The 21114-nt window shown below is 44.1% G+C and overlaps 1 protein-coding gene across 2 annotated transcripts in view; it reads left to right on the plus strand.

Moving 5' to 3' along the window:
- Positions 1-14998, plus strand: part of LOC117060849 (A.superbus venom factor 1-like) — a 59632-nt gene extending 44634 nt beyond the window's left edge. The window contains exons 30-40 of one of the 2 annotated variants that reach the window (XM_033173415.1): positions 2096-2254; positions 4089-4242; positions 4719-4770; positions 5872-5959; positions 6968-7057; positions 7164-7269; positions 8885-8974; positions 11255-11341; positions 12621-12704; positions 14015-14150; positions 14686-14998. In XM_033173415.1, coding sequence (XP_033029306.1) covers positions 2096-2254; positions 4089-4242; positions 4719-4770; positions 5872-5959; positions 6968-7057; positions 7164-7269; positions 8885-8974; positions 11255-11341; positions 12621-12704; positions 14015-14150; positions 14686-14827 — 1188 coding nt within the window. In that variant the 3' untranslated portion in view covers positions 14828-14998. Of the gene's footprint in view, positions 1-2095; positions 2255-4088; positions 4243-4715; positions 4771-5871; positions 5960-6967; positions 7058-7163; positions 7270-8884; positions 8975-11254; positions 11342-12620; positions 12705-14014; positions 14151-14685 lie in introns of both variants that reach the window. The other variant, XM_033173414.1, reaches the window with a different exon arrangement.
- The last annotated feature ends 6116 nt before the right edge of the window (positions 14999-21114 follow it).

Raw genomic sequence — 21114 nt, forward strand, 5'->3', positions numbered from 1 at the left:
ACAAAACAATTCCCTATACAGCCATACCTCATGTTGCGGCCCATACCCACCCCAATCAGTAGACTCAGATGGTGCTATAGTCCAGGCACTGGTTAATCACTTCAGGAAAAACCAAGTGTGGTTGATAGCCAAATTACATGTTCAACTGCAGCTACTTTCCATGTTTGTTTTTGTTGCTTCCTACATACCATAGGGACCCACGTGGCGCTGTGGGTTAAACCACAGAGTCTAGGACTTACTGATCAGAAGGTCGGTGGTTCGAATCCCTGCCATGGGGTGAGCTCCCATTGCTTGGTCCCAGCTCCTGCCCACCTAGCAGTTCGAAAGCATGTCAAAGTGCAAGTAGATAAATAGGGACCGCTCCAGCGGGAAGGTAAACGGCGTTTCCGTGCGCTGCTCTGGTTCGCCAGAAAGCGGCTTTGTCATGCTGGCCACATGACCCGGAAGCTGTCTGTGGACAAACGCCGGCTCCCTCGGCCTATAGAGCGAGATGAGCGCCGCAACCCCAGAGTCGGACACGACTGGACCTGATGGTCAGGGGTCCCTTTACCTTTACATACCCTAAGGTAGATTTTGCTCTAGGAGGCTTAGTTTGGTCAGAATTGAGTATACTGGTACATTTCCAGAGTTAATGCTAAATACATTACTTCTGGTAAAGGAGCCACCATAGCTGCTAGAGGGCCGTGAAATTTTTTGTCCCAGGCTTTTTAGACTCGTCTGCCCCTGTACTATCTGAAACCAAGGAGCGCATTGGTTGCCAGAGGTGATCCCCCCTCCCAGCTCTCCTACCCCACTACTTAGTAGAGGATGCTTTACAGCAGAGGAGGGGCAGGGGTAAGATGATGCTTCCAACCTAACCCCTTTATCATAGAGCTACCCGCATGTTTTGTTCAGCAGGGCAAATAATGGCTTAGAGAGGGTGATTTTTATCTGAGAAGTGGTGCAGTTAAGGAATGGTTCCAAACTGAATCAGACCTCTCATAACGGATATTAATAACTTTCTAGGAGATTCTGTTCACAGATCTCCTGTGTCGTATGTCTAATCTGCCCTCACCCACAACAAGGCTTAAATATGTGTATATTTAAAGTATCAGATACATGCCTTGATGGCATTCATGTTTCACATGCTTACTGCAAGAAGAAGCAGCGTCACATTGGTGCACATCCATGCATTAAACGCACCTGCTGCCGAAACACGGAGCTGCTCTGAGTGTGCTCCGGTTTCCAGGTGACCTCTGCTAGCGAGCTTTCATTTCCTTTATGCTAAGGTCCCTGTCTAGATAGCCACTGCAAGCAGGTGCTGACCCACCACCTCTGCCCTGCTGCTGAAGCCTCCCTTATCTTGGTCGCAGGGGCAATGGTCTCTACGTGGGGCTACCTTTGAAGGTGACCCGGAAACTGCAATTAATCCCGAATGCGGCAGCTAGACTGGTGACTGGGAGTGGCCGTCGGGACCACATAACACCGGTCCTGAGAGAGCTACATTGGCTCCCAGTACGTTTCCGAGCACAATTCAAAGTGTTGGTGCTGACCTTTAAAGCCCTAAATGGCCTTGGTCCTGTATACCTGAAGGAGCGTCTCCACCCCCATCGTTCAGCCCGGACACTGAGATCCAGCACCGAGGGCCTTCTGGCGGTTCCCTCACTGCGAGAAGCAAAGCTACAGGGAACCAGGCAGAGGGCCTTCTCGGTAGTGGCGCCCGCCCTGTGGAACGCCCTCTCAGCAGAGGTCAAAGAGATAAATAACTATCTGACATTCAGAAAATACCTGAAGGCAGCCCTGTTTAGGGAAGTTTTAAACCTGTGATATTTTAATGTATTTTAATATTTGCTGGAGGCCGCCCAGAGTGGGCGGGGTACAAATAATAAATTATTATTATTATTATTATTATTGTGAAATCTCAACAACATCTCACCAGAAGCCGCCAACGCTGCCACTGCTTCTCTGCTGCCAGTGGAGATGGCAGGTCAGGCCCATGGGCACCACCTCTTGGGGTTCCACTGCCTGAGGTGGCTGCCTCATCCCAGCTCCTGGTCGGGCCGGTGCTGACTGCAAGCTGAACTCATTGAACTCCATCTTCTTCCTCCCGTTTCAGGCAACCGTCATGGTATTCCAAGCTCTTGCCCAGTATGAGATCGACATCCCTACCCATAAGGAGATAAGGCTGGCAGTTTCTATTAAACTGCCAGAACGCCGAGAGATGATTACTTTCCCTATTGACTACGACAGCGCACTCTTAGTACGATCAGCAGAGGTACAGCTTTCCTTTGAACGAATGATATTTTACTTATTGTTTCCCCCTCTGGAAATCATGATTTATTACTCTGCGGCTAGATTTTGAACTTGGCTTGTTGCAAGAGCTGAGGGGAGGAGTGCGACCCAACAAAAAAATGTCAGTGAAACACAAAGGCAACAATATAAAACACCAGGGTAGGCCAAAACTACTTTCTACAATGTCATGTTGAAGTACCCTCAACACCGTAACTGACTTAATGCCAGCTTTAAAAAATGGACGCCCACTGCTAAATATGGAATTGTATTCAGTATTGATCCAGAGCAGATTCCAGCGTATAGTTAGCAGAGTAAAAACTTAAACACATTGCAGGATTCCCCAAAAAATAGACCAGAAGCAATTGTATTTCATCCAGCAGAGCTTTGCTGCTACTGAAGGCAAATGAGCATAATGGTCACAAATCTCAATACATTCATGGGTCTGTCCATAAGAAATCCAGTTGCAGCAGACCTAACTTAAACTCACAATAACTTATAATAAGACTAAACCTTAACGCTATATACAGAACAGCACATTGGAAGGAAAAGAGATAGAATGAAACCCAGGCTCCTTCTGGCCTCTTACTACAGTCAGCATGACCTTGACTGAAAGAGATAACAGAACCAGTTTAAATCAGCTGTACTCGGCTTCTCTGAAGGAGTAACCCAAACATCATGAAACTTCTGCTTGTTTCTTCCACACACAGAAGCTTCTAGAACCCTCTTGAATTAATTGGAATAAGAAAGATCTCTACACATTGGATAAATACTTTCTGTACTAAGAAATGCAAACTGACAAAATAATGCTTTGCTATGCTGCCTTGCAGTGTTTAGCCATTGGTGAATGGTGAATTTTTTTTATGAGGACTTTACAATCACAAAAGATGTGGGGGACTCCCTGGTCCTGAATGGGGCAACTGTGCCCCTGAAGGAGCAGGTGCGAAGCCTGAGAGTCTTTTTGGACTCACAGCTGTCCATGGAGGCACAGGTCAGTTCTGTGTCCAGGGCAGCTGTCTACCAGCTCCATCTGAGACCCTCCCTGCCTGCAGATTGTCTCACCTGAGTGGTGCATGCTCTTGTTATCTCCCGCGTGGACTACTGCAACGCACTCGACGTGGGGCTACCTTTGAAGGTGACCTGGAAACTACAACAAATCCAGAATGTGGCAGCTAGACTGGGGACTGGGAGTAGCTACCGAGACCATATAACACTGGTCCTGAAAGGCTCCCAGTACGTTTCCTAGCACAATTCAAAGTGTTGGTGCTGACCTTTAAAGCCCTAAATGGCCTCAGTCCAGTATACCTGAAGGAGCGTTTCCACCCCCATCATTCTGCCCAGACACTGAGGTCCAGTGCCGAGGGCCTTCTGGTGGTTCCCTCACTGCGAGAAGCCAAGTTACAGGGAACCAGACAGAGGGCCTTCTCGGTAGTGGCGCTCACCCTATGGAATGCCCTCCCATCAGGTATCAAGGAAATAAACAACTATCTGACTTTTAGAAGGCATCTGAAGGCAGCCCTGTTTAGGGAAGTTTTTAATGTTTGAAGTTTTATTCTGTTTTTAATGTTTTGTTGAAAGCCGCCCAGAGTGGCTGGGGAAACCCAGCCAGATGGGCAGGGTATAAATAATAAATTATTATTATTATTATTATTATTATTATTATTATTATTATTATTATTATTTGTCATTTGTTTGCTTGCATCATAGTGGTATATCTCACCTCTACTACAACTTAATAAAACAGTAATAACAATCAATAAAATTGAATCTGTCAAGAGAGAATCAAACCAAAGGCACAATGACTCTTTTTGTTTTTTCAGACCAAGCTAAATAAAGATTTCATTGTGAAAGCATCTGGTGAAGGAAAAGCAATTATGACCATTGTGACGGTGTATAATGCAAAGCTACAGGAGGGCGCAGAGCAGTGCAAGAGTTTTTATCTACAAGTTTCTGTTGAAAATGTCCAGCTGAGTAAGTATGAATGGTGGGCTTACGTTTGCTAGAGCTAAGGTATTTTTGTCCCCCCCCATAAAATATCTGAGGGGGCCAGACCCCCCCTCCCCACAAGTTTCTGGGCATTGCCATTCAAAGGATGTTCATGCACCATGTCTTGTGATCGATTATGCGGGCTAGGAATTTAGAAGAGGCAAGTTGTTGGACTCGATGCCTCATCAGTCGCAGGCAGCATGGCCAGGGCTCAGGGATGAAGGGTTGTGGTCCAACAACATCTGGAATGCCACACATTCCCACACCTGGTTTAAACATGGGCATGGCATCCTTCAGGAAGGGGCCTGTCGGTGGGCAGGCCAGCAATGGCAGGTATGGACGGAGCCCTTCTTCATAAATGGACAACCCAGCCAGTTAGCCTTTCTTCAAAACACCTAAGATTGACACTGCATGGAATTTTACAAAGTGACTAATTCTTTTCTCTTTCTCCCAATTTCAAGTTGGCAGGCAGGCAAAGGGAGCCAAGGGCGCAGTCAGGATCAAAATCTGCACCAGGTGAGCATTGGGGACTGTCAGGTTTGTGGCTTAGCATGAAAAATGGCTTGCTCAGCTTTGTCTGAACGCTTCAGGAGTTGGAGATATTTTGACTCTTAAAGTCTCCCTCTGGGCCACTGCACTGTGAAACTCACTACACAAATCTACCTCCAAGTGGACTTCCTTTGGAGATCTAAACAAACACGCACACTGGTTTAGGAGGAGGTGTTCTTTCAGTTATGTGTGTGTCCTTTCTTCTTCTTTTTAAAAAAGGTGGACAGCTTGCCAGATGTGTAATGACTGAGGGGCGAGGAGTGAGGATTTGGCTTGTTCTTATGCAGCTGTGTAATGTAGGCTTGCCCTATTTCAAAAAGTTGATGAATAACCTACTGTGACTTAAAATCTTATTATTTAGATACTTCAGTAGACTCTCTGCAGTGGCCCCGCAGCACTGGAAAAGCCTTCCTTGTGAGGCACACCTTGCTTTTACAATACAGTGGTACCTCGGTTTTTGAACGTCTATGTTGACAAACATTTCGGCTTTTGAATGGCGTAAACCCAGAAGTAAATGCATTGGTTTTCGAACACTCCTCGGAAGTCGAACATGCCACGCGGCTTCCATACTGAGTTTTCCATATAGATTTTTCCGTTTTGAAGCTTCTGTGTTGAGTTTTTGGTTTTCGAACATTTCAGAACTAGATCAGTGTTCTGGAACAGATTACGTTTGAAAACTGAGATACCGCTGTATTTTCATTTAGACAGGAGGTGAAGTCACACCTCTTTGCCCAGACTTTTGGACAGGGGTTAGGTTCATGGTGATGCTATATTTTCACTTCTGCTGCCTATATTCAGTTTTAAACTGTTAGGATGCAGACTGATTTATTGTTTGGGAGGTTGTGGGAAGCTGTCATTCTAAATCCTTTCAAGGTGCTGTGCATTAACCAAGTTGATCACATTGTACTTCCCTTCATCCTCTCCGGTTCTCAGTGTTGAAACCTAAATGCCTGAGAATTGGCTTATTGCAATAACGTTAATATGGGAAGCTGATAGAACTGAAGCCAAACCTATTTTTTAACTATGAAATTCATTCCGGTGTCATTTTTCCTCCGTCACTGATTCTAGGTATCTTGGTAAAGTCGATGCCACAATGTCGATCATTGATGTCTCCATGCTTACTGGTTTTGCACCTGACACTGAAGATCTCAAGAGGGTAAGTGATGCTGAAACCAACTGCTCAAGTTGTTCTTTGAGGATATTGCACTGGAAAATTCACTACAGTCAGTGAAAAACTTGAAATTAGTTATCCAGAGAGAATGGAATAGGATTTATCATCTATGCGCCACCAGTTCTCCTGCTATGAAACAGCAGCTTACTAGGCTAGATGCAACAGAGGGTGCCTGTTTCCTACCAGTTCCTTGAAAACAGGGGCAGGACCGGTGCTAGGGTTTCTTGTGCCCTAGGCAGACCACCTTCTGCCGGCCACCCCTGCCAAAGCCTGCTTTAGCGGGAGGTGGGGGTGGTGGAGAGGCAAGCAGCAGTTTCTCCGCTGTAGCGGAGAAGCTGCTGCTAGCCCGCCCCACCCCCCGCCCAAGCCTGGCCAGCACCCCCTCCATTTTGGCGCCCTAGGCAATTGCCTAGTTCACCTTAATGGATGCGCCGGCCCTGGACAGGGGTCTGTGTAGATGTGACCCTGGCGAAAATTGGCATCTTTTTATTATCTGTTGTTCTTTATTATTTGTATTAGTGTCTGTGTACAGTTCAGGCTGGATACTTATTAGAGCAGAGCTCAGAGGTTACTTTAGTGGGAGTTATCCTCAGACTGAGGCTCCTGCCTCTGTACCTAGCTCTTACCTTTGCTGAGAGCAGTTCCTTCATTTAAAGGGGCACGGTTAAATTTAGAAGCCATGGGCTGCAAGAGATCAAGGGGAAACGGCTCAAGGATGGGCAAAAGCTCCCTGAGGGATGTTGGGAACCTTATCAATCCCAGATATAAATTTTGATGTTGCCCCTGCCTTGGCAAGCATGACTGAGGGTTCTGTGGAATTTCCCTGACAAATTTCTCTAGCTGTGTGAAAATTCATTCTGCCTCTCATGAAATCCTTCAGGTGCCTATCTGAAGCCTAGCACCTCCAAATTTCCTCTAGATGAAATGCTCTACCCCCGAGGGGTTGCATGCTTGGGTTACCTCCCATGTCAATTGTTCTCTTTCTGTGTTCAGCTTTCTGAGGGAGTCGACAGATACATCTCCAAGTTTGACATCAATGACGCCATGTCTGAAAGAGGGAACCTCATCATCTACCTGGACAAGGTAAATACTTGTGGGAGAGGTTCTAGGAATAACTGGCATAGCTGAGAGTTACCATTTAAAGGCTGGCACCCAAAGACTTGTTTTCTCTTTTGTTTTCCCATCCTAGGTTTCTCACACGGAGGAGGAATGTTTGCAATTTAAAGCTTACAAGTATTTTGAAGTAGGTCTCATTCAGCCAGGATCTGTCAAGGTGTACAGCTATTATAATCTAGGTAAATGACTACTGTAGTGTAAAACGGGCTTGCCGATCAGAAGGTTGGCGGTTCGAATCTGCATGACGGGGTGAGCTCCCGTTGCTCTGTACCAGCTCCTGCCAACCTAGCAGTTTGAAAGCACACCAGTGCAAGTAGATAAATAGGTACCGCTGCGTTGGGATGGCAAATGGCATTTCCGTGTGCTCTGGTTTCTGTCACGGTGTTCCATTGTGCCATAATAATAATAATAATAATAATTTTTTATTTGTATACCGCCTTTCTATCTTACGATACTCAAGGCGGTTTACAAGCAGAAGAAACAAAAAATGTACATCTTATAACAATCTAATGCAAAATCTAATGCAATACAAAAATGTGATAATAAAACAAAACTTTAAAATAAGCAGCCTACATCAAAAACTAACATTCAACAATTATTAGAGTAATATAAAATAATATCAACATATAAAAGTTAAACAGAAATCCACTCAACATTTACAATAAACAATTTCTAAACTAATCAATAAAACAACGTCAAGCCACAGTACATAAAACAATACAATACAAATTGAGAAGCAAAGACTAGAGGGTGGAGCAAGGCAGGTGGAAGGAGGCCTTGCCTGATGGAGTCTCTCCCTTCACGGTTCTTCCTCCAGGAACAGCTCCCTTATGAGGACTCCTAGGGCTGGAGGGTGGGGAAAGGCAGGTTTAGTCATGCTGGCCACATGACCCAGAAAGCTGTCTGTGGACAAACGCCCGCTCCCTCAGCCTGAAAGCAAGATGAGCGCCGCAACCTCTGAACATGACATGCAGCTCTTCCAGTGGTCTCAGTATAGTAGAGCCCGGCCAAATAGGAATAAGGATTCTGAGAACAAAAGCCAAATGACAGGAGAGGAGAGGCCCACAAGTAGCATTCTGCTCAACAACATCCAGCCCTAAGACATCCCTGCTCTAAGCAGCCAGATATAATTTCCTTCCAAGGGCAGTGAACAAAACCAGGGTGGCCTGGCTACTGGTTTCCTCTGCTCCAGCACTACCTACCCAGGGTGTATGTGCACATAGGAAAGGCAGGATACTTCCTTCCTTCCTTCCTTTCTCCAAACCTTTATTAGGCATTACAGATATAGGCCATCTTAAAATGTGTGTGTGTGTGTGTGTGTGTGTATACATACATACATACAAGCAGACATATAAGATATACACAGTAGTAACAGAAATTTTCATTGGCGTGTCTTCCCGCTAAACCTTGTCATTCACCACTCTTAAGAGATACTATTGACAGAAACTCAGCCACCCTTGCAGTTACCTCCAGGTTAATATCAGACAGGTAGAATCTGATATTTTCATTGTGCCATGATGTTAAAACTACCCAAAATGGGGGATAACACGTGTTTACTCAGCTGGTTGTACAGTGGAAAGTAGAAAAGAAGCCTCTTGATGGGTTTCCCTGCATTAAGTCAGGGTGATGTTTCACTGATATTCCGCTTGGGAGAAATGGGTCACCCACTCCTGCTCTGTGCCTTTCCTAAGGCTTATCTTTTGGAATCAACCCCCCACCAGGGAATTAAATCGGTGAGCCACACAGGCGTGTCAGTGTGGAAGTAAGGGCCTCTCTTTTCATTCCTTCTTTCAGATGAGCAATGCACTAAGTTCTACCATCCCTCCAAAGGCAGTGGCCTCCTCGATAAGATATGCCATGGTGAAGTCTGCCGGTGTGCAGAAGGTAAGGCAGGCTGCGAAGCAGAGATGCTGCTTCCAGTCACCCAAACACAGCTCTGGGGATGCGGGGAAGGTTGGTCAGCATGGAAACAAAGGTCCTGTAGACATTTGTGGTTTCTGAATTACAGGAATTAATCTAGGGTGTATCCATGATCTAAGGTGTCATAGTGAAGGATGGGGTTGCTATTAAAGGAACCAGGTCTTTATAAGATTTGGCAAAATCACTAATGATGGGTTTGGACTTGGTTGGTGCTCCAGTAGTTTGATAAAGGGCCTTCTCAGTGGCTGTTTCTGGACTTTGGAACTCCCTCCTTGGAGAAGCTAGGCTGGCTCTCTCCTCCATGTCTTTCTGCCAGCAGGTGAAGATCTTTTTATCCCGGCAGGCTTTTGAGATCTAACTACTTTTAATGAAAGGGTTGGTGCTGTGCTATTTTTATTGCAATTATTTGTATGTTTTAAATAGATTTTATATTAAATGCAGTTTTAAGTCTATTCATGTTTGTTTTTAATGAGTTTTTTGTTGCTCCACCCACATGGTTTTAGCAGTTCCTTTTTTATCTGTAGGCTGCCCTGTCAGGGAAAAAGGTGGAATATGAATAAATATATAATAAATCTTTCTGTTATCTAAGGAAAAATCGCCATTTTTCAGCTCCAGGGAGCAATGGATTCTTTTCTTATATTATAATACTAACATTATATATTACAATACCAATATACAGTGCTGTTTTTCTAGAAAAAAGAGGTGCCGGAACTCACCATGAACACCTCCCTCATTCTCTTAGAATGGCGATGGCAAAAAGCCCTGCTAATATATACACACAGAGAGAATAATCTAAAACACTGCAATATACTATAATAATATTTAATACTTTTTTCTGGGACCCATAATTTCAATGTCAGCTGAAGGGTATCTACCCCTAATTACCAATGAACAGTAAATTTTCCTGCAATAAAAACACCATTGTGCCAAGCTTGGTTCTATATGCCTTTCCCCCCTAGAGCTCCATACTTCATGAGATCTTCAGACAAAATGGAAATATGAGCATCTTTAAGCTATTGAAGTTACTTGGCATTATTGGTTCAGTATAATAGAAATGTGAAATAGAAGGGAGAGGGGAGACTGTTTGTAGTCTGAGGTGGAGGAGAGGGCATTCTCTGTGGTAGTGCCTACGTTGTGGAATTCCCTCCCCACAGAGATATATCAGACCAGTGTGGTGTAGTGGTTAAGAGTGGTAGACTCGTAATTTGGGGAACCGGGTTCGCGTCTCCACTCTTCCACATGCAGCTGCTGGGTCACCTTGGGCTAGTCACACTTCTTTGAAGTCTCTCAGCCCCACTCACCTCATGGAGTGTTTGTTGTGGGGGAGGAAGGGAAAGGAGAATGGTAGCCACTTTGAGACGCCTTCGGGTAGTGAAAAGCAGGATATCAAATCCAAATTCTTCTTCTTCTTCTTCTTCACCACTGTATAGCTTTCATTTTATGCCAAAGAGACATCTATTTACCCTGATCTTTGATACCTAAGATATATTTTTAGGACCATTATCCTGATTGTAAATTGTTTTAACTGATTTTAATATTGTAGCATTGCTACCCTTCTGAGAAAAACCCCATCCCACCCTCCCACTATATATAAGGGTCTGGTGACTTCTGTTTCAGTGTACAGTATCTGAAGAAGGGTGCATGCATACGAAAGCTTATACCCAGAACAAACTCAGTTGGTCTCTAAGGTGCTACTGGACATTTTTAAAATTTATTTCGACTGTGTCAGACCAACCTACCTGAATCTTTAATATTCTAGTTGAAGGTCGTCATTCAGATCCCCCCAAGGGCTCTTGATGATTGAAGCTGGGAACAGAACCGGGTCTGGTTTTCAGAATTGGACTGGTGTTTGAGAGAGAGAAATGAAGAGTTCCCCAACTTTGGGTGCAATTCTAAATCGGACCAAGGGGAGTTTGTCCATCACTAATTGATTGCACTTCTTCCAGTTTCTTTTCAGCATATTCTTAATTGATGCTCCATTTATAACAACTAATACATTTTCTATTAAAATGTCAATTGCTGGATAAACTAAACTCTCTCCATAAGTTCTTAAACTCTCCTGAGGTGGGCTCATGGGTAAGCAAAGAGGACCGCAATGTGAATAAATGCTGCTTGAATCCAGAAATACTTGGAGATTTGGCAGCCACAAAGATCAGTCTCTGTCACATCCATCCCAGAAACAATGAGGGACTTTCAGGTACAACTTCCATGTCTTCATTTTGTCTCTCTCCTCTTCTCCCAAAGACAACTGCTTCTTGCAGAACGATGAAGATAACCCTGTTGATGTTCATGCACGAATTGAAGCAGCCTGCAAGCCAGGAGTGGATTATGGTAACTAAACTTTAGCTTGCCTAGCACTGTAAATTCAGGAGTGGGTGTGTTTTAATGTTTATGACCACCAACACCTTAGCAACCCTTGGGGGTGGCTGCCTTGCATTTTCTCATGGTCAGGCTGCTTCCCTCCACATGGTGAGTTGCTGCAACACAGAAAACAGGCGCATGGTGGCATGTTTTGTAAACACCGTATTACAGTTTGTTGGTGCATGTAGAGTCTCCAATGTATCACAAAGAACTTATGTATTCTAGAATTAGACCTGAACCAGTAAGGAGGTGTAACGGATTAGCCCTAAGATGGAAGATTCATTACACTCTGGCTTAGTAAGAGTTAATCCACCTCCAACTTAACCGACAGCACATCCTTTAGGGGCGGGGCGGTTCCCGGTTTAAAAAGGAGGGAACAGCCGTTTTGGCAGTTGGAAGGGGAGAGAGTGGGGAGTGTAGAGTGGAAAGAAAAAAAAGAAGAAAGGTGCGGGGCCAGGATAGTGGGTGTTTTGGTTAGGATTAGGGTAACTTGAAGTAAAGGTTCGATGGAATTGATGTATAAATGCAACTAAGATTGTAGTAACCTTATGAATCTTTAAAAACTATGTTTGCAAAAAAATTAAAATTCATCCTTGTTGTGCCAAATAAAATTGTCTTAGTTGTTCTAGCAGTGTATCAAAACTCAAAGAAGTGAAGACTCAAGAAGAGGGTAAAACTTGCCTAAGGAAAAAGAGGATAGTTTGTGTCCTAGAGTCACACCGAAGGGTCAAGGGGAGGTGAAAACCTAGAGTGCCACAAATTTGCCAGGGTGATAAGGCAAACTGATACAGTGGGGATCCGTGCTGAGGGAGGCCCTTTACTGTAGGTAAGAGGTTGTTCATTCAATTAGCCTTGATGGGTTATGATAATAGGCCACTAAAGCTGGAATTAGGCTCTCATTTCTAAGAAGTCCAGAAATAGAGAGCTGTTTAAAATAAGGATGGAAGGATTTGAGGGTGAATTGCTTCACCCCTGGACTTCCTTCGTCTTTCGAATTTATTAAAGTTTTAAATTTGTTTCAAATTTATTGAAAGCGTCGGGGATTCGTCGCAGGAGGCTCTGTATATACAGGGGCCAAAATGCAAACAGGTTTTCCCGTCTCTCCAGAAATGTTAGCAGCACTTTTGATGACGTGCCACTGATGGGAGCTTATGAAAAAACACAATACAAGCTGGATGACTTGTTAATGCTTTTATGTGAAAAACATGCATCCATCAGTTAATGACTTTTCTCTGTCTTTGTTTTGAAGTGTACAAAACCAAGCTGAGTCATATAGAAGAAGAAAATGATTATAATAACTACTTCATGGAAGTTCTGGAAGTCATTAAAGCAGGTAAGAATTTCCCCCCTGAAGAAAAGCATGCCTTGGATACAAAAGTAGAGACTGTTTATAAAAATATTTATTGATTTAAACACTCACTTTTGGCCAGTGATATTCAGTTCGTGTTGTTATGGGACCCCAAGGTTCCTCAGAAACTTCCCTGAAAGGCAGCAGTCCTTGCACTACCAATCTTTCCCAACCACGGTAGGTTTAATCAGGACGTGCGTGCTGGAACATTTCCCAAAATATTCCACAGCTCACAAGCGAACAAGGAAATGGTTTTCTGTAGCTAGAATCTCTGGAAACCAGGGGTCCAGCATACCAAGAACCATTCTTTGTGACACACATTATGAACAGGGTGCTTTGGGAGGTAAAATCTTTCTAAAGATAGTTTTCTGTTTATAGTCCAAAGGCTATTCATCAGTAAATAAGGATTTGTTTTAAGTTTTTCTTTTTACCAAATCACTTTTATTCATTTTACAATAATACAACAATAATTTCCATTACATTTTTTCTTCTCATCTTACATGTTTTGGCTTTTTAGGGCCATGACTTCCACCAAACCTTCCTTATGATTTCCTTACATTCACCACTAATTTCTATACTTTCACAACATAATCATTGCTTAAAATTATAACATCTAAATTTATCACTAAATTTAGATGTTATAACTCGGTACCAGTGGCGGAGCTTCATGGGGGGGGGGCTGGCGCTCACCCTGGGGGGCGTGGCATGTGTCCTAGGGGTGTGGCACCCAGTGTGGGTGGGCGGGCAGCTGCAATGGCACCCCACCGGGATCTCACTGCTGGGGGTGATGTACTCCCCCCGCTCCTCTCTTCCTCTGCCAGTGTCGGTACCAGTTGTATCTTAGAGTGAAGGAGGTCCATAGTTGGGACATCACCACTTAGAAACCCACCCCCCATACATTACTACAAATCATTTTGACATTAAAATGTAACACTACCACAAGTCCTTATATATGTATATTTATAAGCCAAACTTAACATTCAGATAGGATTTTGGCTCAGATCACAATTGGGGCTTGTCCACACTTATCTTTCCTTCACTTTTTCCAGACACAGTCCATGCTTTAAAGCTCTGTGTCAGAACACTTCCCACCTCCACCAGATCTTTCCCCTTGAAAACCCACTCTTTAAAGCTCAATTGGACCAAACAGCAATCCTTGGAAAACCCAAATTGATGTTTAATCCAGTTGAGCACAAAAGAGCATGTTTTTGCAGGGAAAGCTCAGGGGCAAAAAGAAAACACCCAGACATAGAACATTTAAGCACAGACGTGTGCCTGTTTTGTCTTATTTCTAGGGAGTGATGCAAACCCAGAAGCCAAGCCCCGCTTGTTTATCAGCCACAAGAGATGCAATGAATCTCTGAATCTGGTGGTGAACAAGGACTATCTAATCTGGAGCCTCAACAGTGACCTGTGGCAAACCAAAACTGAGTATGTATTTCATTTATTTAATGTATCCTCTGCTTCCTCCACTATCAGGTCCATGGAGTGCCTATAGGGAAACAATTCCTTTAGACCCACTTATTATAAACATGTTAATAAACATTTGTGCTTCTTTGATTTTTAACTTTCTGGTGGAACTTCATGCCACTATAACTCAGAGTTCATCGTTGTGACCCTTTCCCACTGCCACTGATTCCCTCAGAAAGCTTTCAGAACCTCCTGTCAGCTTAGTATACTCAGCATAGGTGTGAGATTGACACCGAGACAGTCTTGGCAACTGATCCATGGGGCAAGACCTACTAGGGATGAGCTGCTGTGCTCATTAGACCTGACACCCCACCAAGTCTGTGCAGATTGTGTTCTTGCATGTAAAGAGTTAACTCAAACTTTAACTGCTGGCTTGCTCCTGTCACCAGTGTGCAAATACCAGCTGACAGCTGGTGTCTGGATTCATCCACTGCACTCAGGTCAACCAGTTTCCCTGTGGAGTACCAATTCAGATCTCCCCTTCTCCCCTTTCCAGTTTCAACTACATGATTAGCAAGGATACCTGGATTGAGAAATGGCCAAATGATGACGAATGCCAGGACGAAGAATTCCACGACCTGTGCAATGACTTAACTGAATTTTCTAACACACTGATTACTTTTGGTTGTAACACTTAACGATGAAGATGTCAACTAGAGCAACTGGAGCCCATGAGATGGGTTTGAGTCAGTGTTTGAAGGACACCTTCCCTCCTGAAGTTCATCTTCTTATGTTTTTTGCTCAATTTCTCCTTAAAAGAGAGAGGGAGGGAGGGTTGTACATATACAAAATAAAGAATTGCTTTCTTACTGTTGTGTCACGTTAATTCTTTGCTAATCAGCTTGTGTTTCTAATGCTCTTTCAGTTTTTATTCATTTAAAGCACACCATCAGTGTGCGCCCCTTCATGGATCACTGCCTTGTCGTGGCGAAGGGGCTTGAATTACTCAGGGAAGCTATGAGCTATGCCGGGCAGGGCCACCCAAGATGGACAGGTCATAGTGGAGAGTTTGGACCAAACGTGATCCACCTGGAGGAGGAACTGGCAACCCACTCCAGTATCCCTGCCAAGAAAACTCCATGGACAAAGACAACAGGCATATAAAAGATATGACGCTGGAAGATGAGCCCCTCAGGTCGGAAGGCGTCCAACATGCTACTGGGGAAGAGCGGAGGATAAGTACAAGTAGATCCAAAGCTGATGAAGCGGCTGGGCCAAAGCCGAAAGGACACTCAGTTGCGGATATGCCTGGAAGCGAAAGGAAAGTCCAATGCTGTAAAGAAAAGTATTGCATAGGAACCTGGAATGTAAGAACCATGAACCTTGGTAAGCTGGATGTGGTCAAAAATGAGATGGCAAGAATAAACATTGACATCCTAGGCATCAGTGAACTAAAATGGACGGGAATGGGCGAATTCAGTTCAGATGACTATCATATCTACTACTGCGGGCAGGAATCCCGTAAAAGAAATGGAGTGGCCCTCATAGTCAACAAAAGAGTGGCGAAAGCTGTACTGGGATGCAATTTCAAAAATGATAGATTGATCTCGATACGAATCCAAGGCAGTCCTTTTAACATCACAGTAATCCAAGTTTATGCACCAACTTCCAGTGCTGAAGAAACTGAAATTGACCAATTCTATGAAGACTTACAACACCTTATAGAAATGACACCAAAGAAGGATGTTCTTCTCATTATAGGGGATTGGAATGCTAAAGTAGGGAGTCAAGAGATAAAAGGAACAACTGGCAAGTTTGGCCTTGGAGTTCAAAATGAAGCAGGGCAAAGGCTAATAGAGTTCTGTCAGGAGAACAAGCTGGTCATCACAAACACTCTTTTCCAACAACACAAGAGACGACTCTACACATGGACATCACCAGATGGGCGACATCGAAATCAGATTGATTATATTCTCTGCAGCCAAAGATGGAGAAGCTCTATACACTCAGCAAAAACAAGACCTGGAGCTGACTGTGGCTCCGATCATCAGCTTCTTATAGCAAAATTCCAGCTTAAACTGAAGAAAGTAGGAAAAACCACTGGGCCAGTAAGATACAATCTAAATCAAATTCCTTATGAATACACAGTTGAAGTGAAAAACAGGTTTAAGGACTTAGATTTGGTGGATAGAGTGCCTGAAGAACTGTGGATGGAGGCTCGTAACATTATACAGGAGGCAGCAACGAAAACCATCCCAATGAAAAAGAAATGCAAGAAAGCAAAGTGGCTGTCCAATGAGGCCTTAAAAATAGCGGGGGAGAGAAGGCAAGCAAAATGCGAGGGAGATAGTGAAAGATACAGGAAATTGAATGCAGATTTCCAAAGAATAGCAAGGAGAGACAAGAGGGCCTTTCTAAACGAGCAATGCAAAGAAATAGAGGAAAATAACAGAATGGGAAAAACCAGAGATCTGTTCAAGAAAATTGGAGATATGAAAGGAACATTTCGTACAAAGATTACCACAATTAAGGACAAAAGTGAAAAGGACCTAACAGAAGCAGAAGACATCAAGAAGAGGTGGCAAGAATACACAGAGGAACTATACCAGAAAGATATAGAGGTCTCATGCACCCCAGGTAGTGTGGTTGCTGACCTTGAGCCAGACATCCTGGAGAGTGAAGTCAAATGGGCCTTAGAAAGCCTTGCTAACAACAAGGCCAGTGGAAGTGATGATATTCCAGCTGAACTATTTAAAATCCTAAAAGATGATGCTGTTAAGGTGCTACACTCAATATGCCAACAAGTTTGGAAAACTCAGCAGTGGCCAGAGGATTGGAGAAGATCAGTTTACATCCCAGTCCCAAAGAAGGGCAGTGCCAAAGAATGCTCTAACTACCGCACAATTGCACTCATTTCACACTCTAGCAAGGTTATGCTTAAAATTCTACAAGGCAGGCTTAAGCAGTACGTGGACCGAGAACTCCCAGAAGTGCAAGCTGGATTTCGAAGGGGCAGAGGAACCAGAGACCAAATTGCAAACATGCGCTGGATTATGGAGAAAGCTAGAGAGTTCCAGAAAAACATCTACTTCTGCTTCATTGACTACGCAAAAGCATTTGACTGTGTCGACCACAGCAAACTATGGAAAGTTCTTAAAGAAATGGGAGTGCCGGATCACCTCATCTGTCTCCTGAGAAATCTCTATTTGGGACAAGAAGCTACAGTTAGAACTGGATATGGAATAACTGATTGGTTCAAAATTGGGAAAGGAGTACGACAAGGCTGTATATTGTCTCCCTGCTTATTTAACTTATATGCAGAATTCATCATGCGAAAGGCTGGGCTGGATGAATCCCAAACCGGAATTAAGATTGCCGGAAAAAATATCAACAACCTCAGATATGCTGATGATACAACCTTGATGGCAGAAAGTGAGGAGGAATTGAAGAACCTTTTAATGAGGGTGAAAGAGGAAAGCGCAAAATATGGTCTGAAGCTCAACATCAAAAAAACTAAGATCATGGCCACTGGTCCCATCACCTCCTGGCAAATAGAAGGGGAAGAAATGGAGGCAGTGAGAGATTTCACTTTCTTGGGTTCCATGATCACTGCAGATGGTGACAGCAGTCACGAAATTAGAAGACGCCTGCTTCTTGGGAGAAAAGCAATGGCAAACCTAGACAGCATCTTAAAAAGCAAAGACATCACCTTGCCAACAAAGGTCCGTATAGTTAAAGCTATGGTTTTCCCAGTAGTAATGTACGGAAGTGAGAGCTGGACCATCAAGAAGGCTGATCGCCGAAGAATTGATGCTTTTGAATTATGGTGCTGGAGGAGACTCTTGAGAGTCCCATGGACTGCAAGAAGATCAAACCTATCCATTCTCAAGGAAATCGGCCCTGAGTGCTCACTAGAAGGACAGATCCTGAAGTTGAGGCTCCAGTACTTTGGCCACCTCATGAGAAGAGAAGACTCCCTGGAAAAGACCCTGATGTTGGGAAAGATGGAGGGCACAAGGAGAAGGGGACGACAAAGGATGAGATGGTTGGACAGTATTCTCGAAGCTACTAACATGAGTTTGGCCAAACTGCGGGAGGCAGTGAATGATAGGCGTGCCTGGCGTGCTCTGGTCCATGGGGTCACGAAGAGTCGGACACGACTGAACGACTGAACAACAACAACAACAACAAATCAGTGTGCATGAATGGGAACACAGGTCTAATAACTTGACACAGGGAAACAACAGAGATAGGGGAGGCAGGGGTAGATAGTCAAATGTAATTTGCAAATTTCTGATGGTTGCTTTAAAAAACATCGGGCAATGAAGTTGACAGGTGCATTGTAATATAGATGATCATTGGACCTGTTTAGCTCAATAACCTTTTTCCCTGATCTCTTGGGCAGCTACAGCAAACATAGAAACCTTACAGGCAACATATTTATTTCTATAAATTGATACCCTGTTGTTTAAAGGAAACTCACTGAAGAATCTCTTTCAAAAGCCTTTCAAAATCTTTTTCAAAAGGGGGAAGTATACAGGATGCAATGTAATACATAATCAACAATATCCTCCTTCTCCCACTGGCCACAAATGTGTAGACATGTAGCATGTAGGAAAGTGCCCATTTGCTTTCAGGGATAAACGTAAAACTCGGCTAGAACAGATGCTGTACTTAAAAGGAAATGCAGGGGAAAGAGAGAGAATCGAATGGAGCAGGTAAGCAGCGGTGGAGCAAGCCAATCGGGCGCCTGGGGAGACGGGTGTGCCCTGCACCCAGGGGCGGGGCCAGCCAGGGCAGGACATTCTGCGGGACCTCCAAGGAGTCTGCCTGCCTCCTCCCACTCAGCCACCCTATAACTGAGGGGGAGGCGGCAGGCGGACCATTTGGGGGCAGTGGAGAGTCTGCGGGTGCCCAAGCTACTGTGTCACTCCCAGGAGAGATGTGTGGCTCAGGTGTGCTGCAGGCCCTGCGGTGAGTGCTGCCCGGCATTTTGTCACCCCCCCCAGTGGTGACACCACGGGCGGACAGCCCCCAACTTACCCCCTTCCTCCGTCCCTGCAGGTAAGCTCCTTAGTACTTGTGGAAAAGAGTAATTGTACATATGTTTAGATCAAAGGAACCTCAACAAAGCTATCGAAAGAGAGCCTTCGAGTTCATTGGAGTTTGTTCTGCCTCGCTGGCAAACCTCTCTGCCTTGCAGTGGGACTAGAGAGGCTGCAACTTTAAGAGACAGATTATGGATGCTGTTGGAGTACCAACCACCTGGCTGCACAGCAGGACCCCTGACTGGGCTGGCCAGGGTAGTCTTGCGTGTGATGTTGGAGGCACCCTGGACAATAAATCGGAATTATTTCAACATCTGTGCTGAAGCTGTTGTTGGACCAACATGGGATTTCATGGCCTCCATGGCAGAATGACATACTCCAAGAAATTAGGGGGAGGGTTGTCCCCCAGCATGGTCCTGACAGCCACCCCGTGTGCTGTAGGGCAATCCATTGGCCCACAAACACAGATGACAAAGTACAGCCATAGGAAAGATGCAAAAAGACAAAATAAAAGAAGGGTTGCACCGCTAGGTATTGTTCGTGATATGTTTTGAAAAATGCTCCTTTATGAAAGGAACATTTCATGCCGCAACTCACCAAAGTAGCCCACCCTCTTCATAGTACTTGGTAAGCAGACAGTAGCTGGAACATTTTGTTTCGCTTCCTCACAGATGGCGGGGGGAAACGACAGGAGATGTGTCTACAAACAAGGAAGCTATTTTATTCTGCCCGATTCTGGTAGAATAAAAGGAAACCAAGGTTCTGTGAAGGAGAGAAAATGCAGGTGAATCCAGAGTTTCTTACCACTGCTTTTCTAGAGATAGACTTTATTATGGGGTCTAACGTGTGTTAACGGTGAAGATTTGATACAACAGTTTGGGAAGGACACATTAGACTGTATGTGTGCATTCGAGATCAAAGCTAAATAATTTTATACCCTTCAATAAGCCTCTGTTCCTTTCCTTCCCCTTGTTCCTCAATGTCTGCTTCTTCCCCAGAAGCAACTATATTGTTTTCTACAAGCTGCCCTGCTTTGGAGCTTCCTCCACTATTATTTTATAAGAAATTGCAGTTTATAAATGCAATATTTAAATAAAAAATTATTTAGCAACCCTGAACAACCTTTAGTCTGGGAGCAGGCAGCAGTCAGGGTGTGGAAAAAGGTGCCTCTTTATTAGGAATGTGTTCTTGAGGAAAACAGGGAGCTTGCTCAATTAAATGGCCCAGGACCAGCGGTGAGATAAGAATTTGAATTTATGGCTCTAAGCAAAGCAAGTAGTTTTTGCACATGGTCCAGATAATTTGGAAGGGAAAGGTTCAACAAACTGGCGTTGCTAAAAAATGCAGACTTTTGGCCATCTCTCATGGATGCTTTCGTTGAGAACTCTACATATCTATGACTGTAATATTCTCTTCACCCAAATTAGAGCTGCAACCAAATTGCTCCCCAAAATCTGCAAAATCTGACTGCAGATGTTAATGCTCTGCAGAAGCTGGTGACTGATATTTACAGACCATTTGAAAATAATATATTTTGACAGTATCCGATCTGCATCTGGTATGTACTAATGGGCAGCGTGACATACAAGTGAAGTCAATGTTTGACAATATATGGCATGTTGCAGTTAGAGTTTACCCTGACCTGACTTGTATGTCATCTAAAGCAATGGTTTCGATTATGTGTATAAAGGCTGGGGCTTCTGTGCCTCTGGGTTTCTTCTTCTCCTGCATGCAGAAGATGGGAGTTTCATCTTCTGTTTTCAGCTAACCACAGATACCAGTTTTGCCCAAACCGAGAAATGTGCTTTTTGTTACATAAGGTTTAGGGAAACCAGCAAGAATCATAAGCGAAAGTTGGTTTGTTTTTTCTAAACCACAGATAAGACTAACCAGCAGTAAGAATTGCAGAAAGGGTAATTGCTGCTAGCTTGCCTTCA

This window comes from Lacerta agilis, chromosome 16 (genome assembly GCF_009819535.1).
Source record: "Lacerta agilis isolate rLacAgi1 chromosome 16, rLacAgi1.pri, whole genome shotgun sequence".
NCBI classification, from domain to species: domain Eukaryota; kingdom Metazoa; phylum Chordata; class Lepidosauria; order Squamata; family Lacertidae; genus Lacerta; species Lacerta agilis.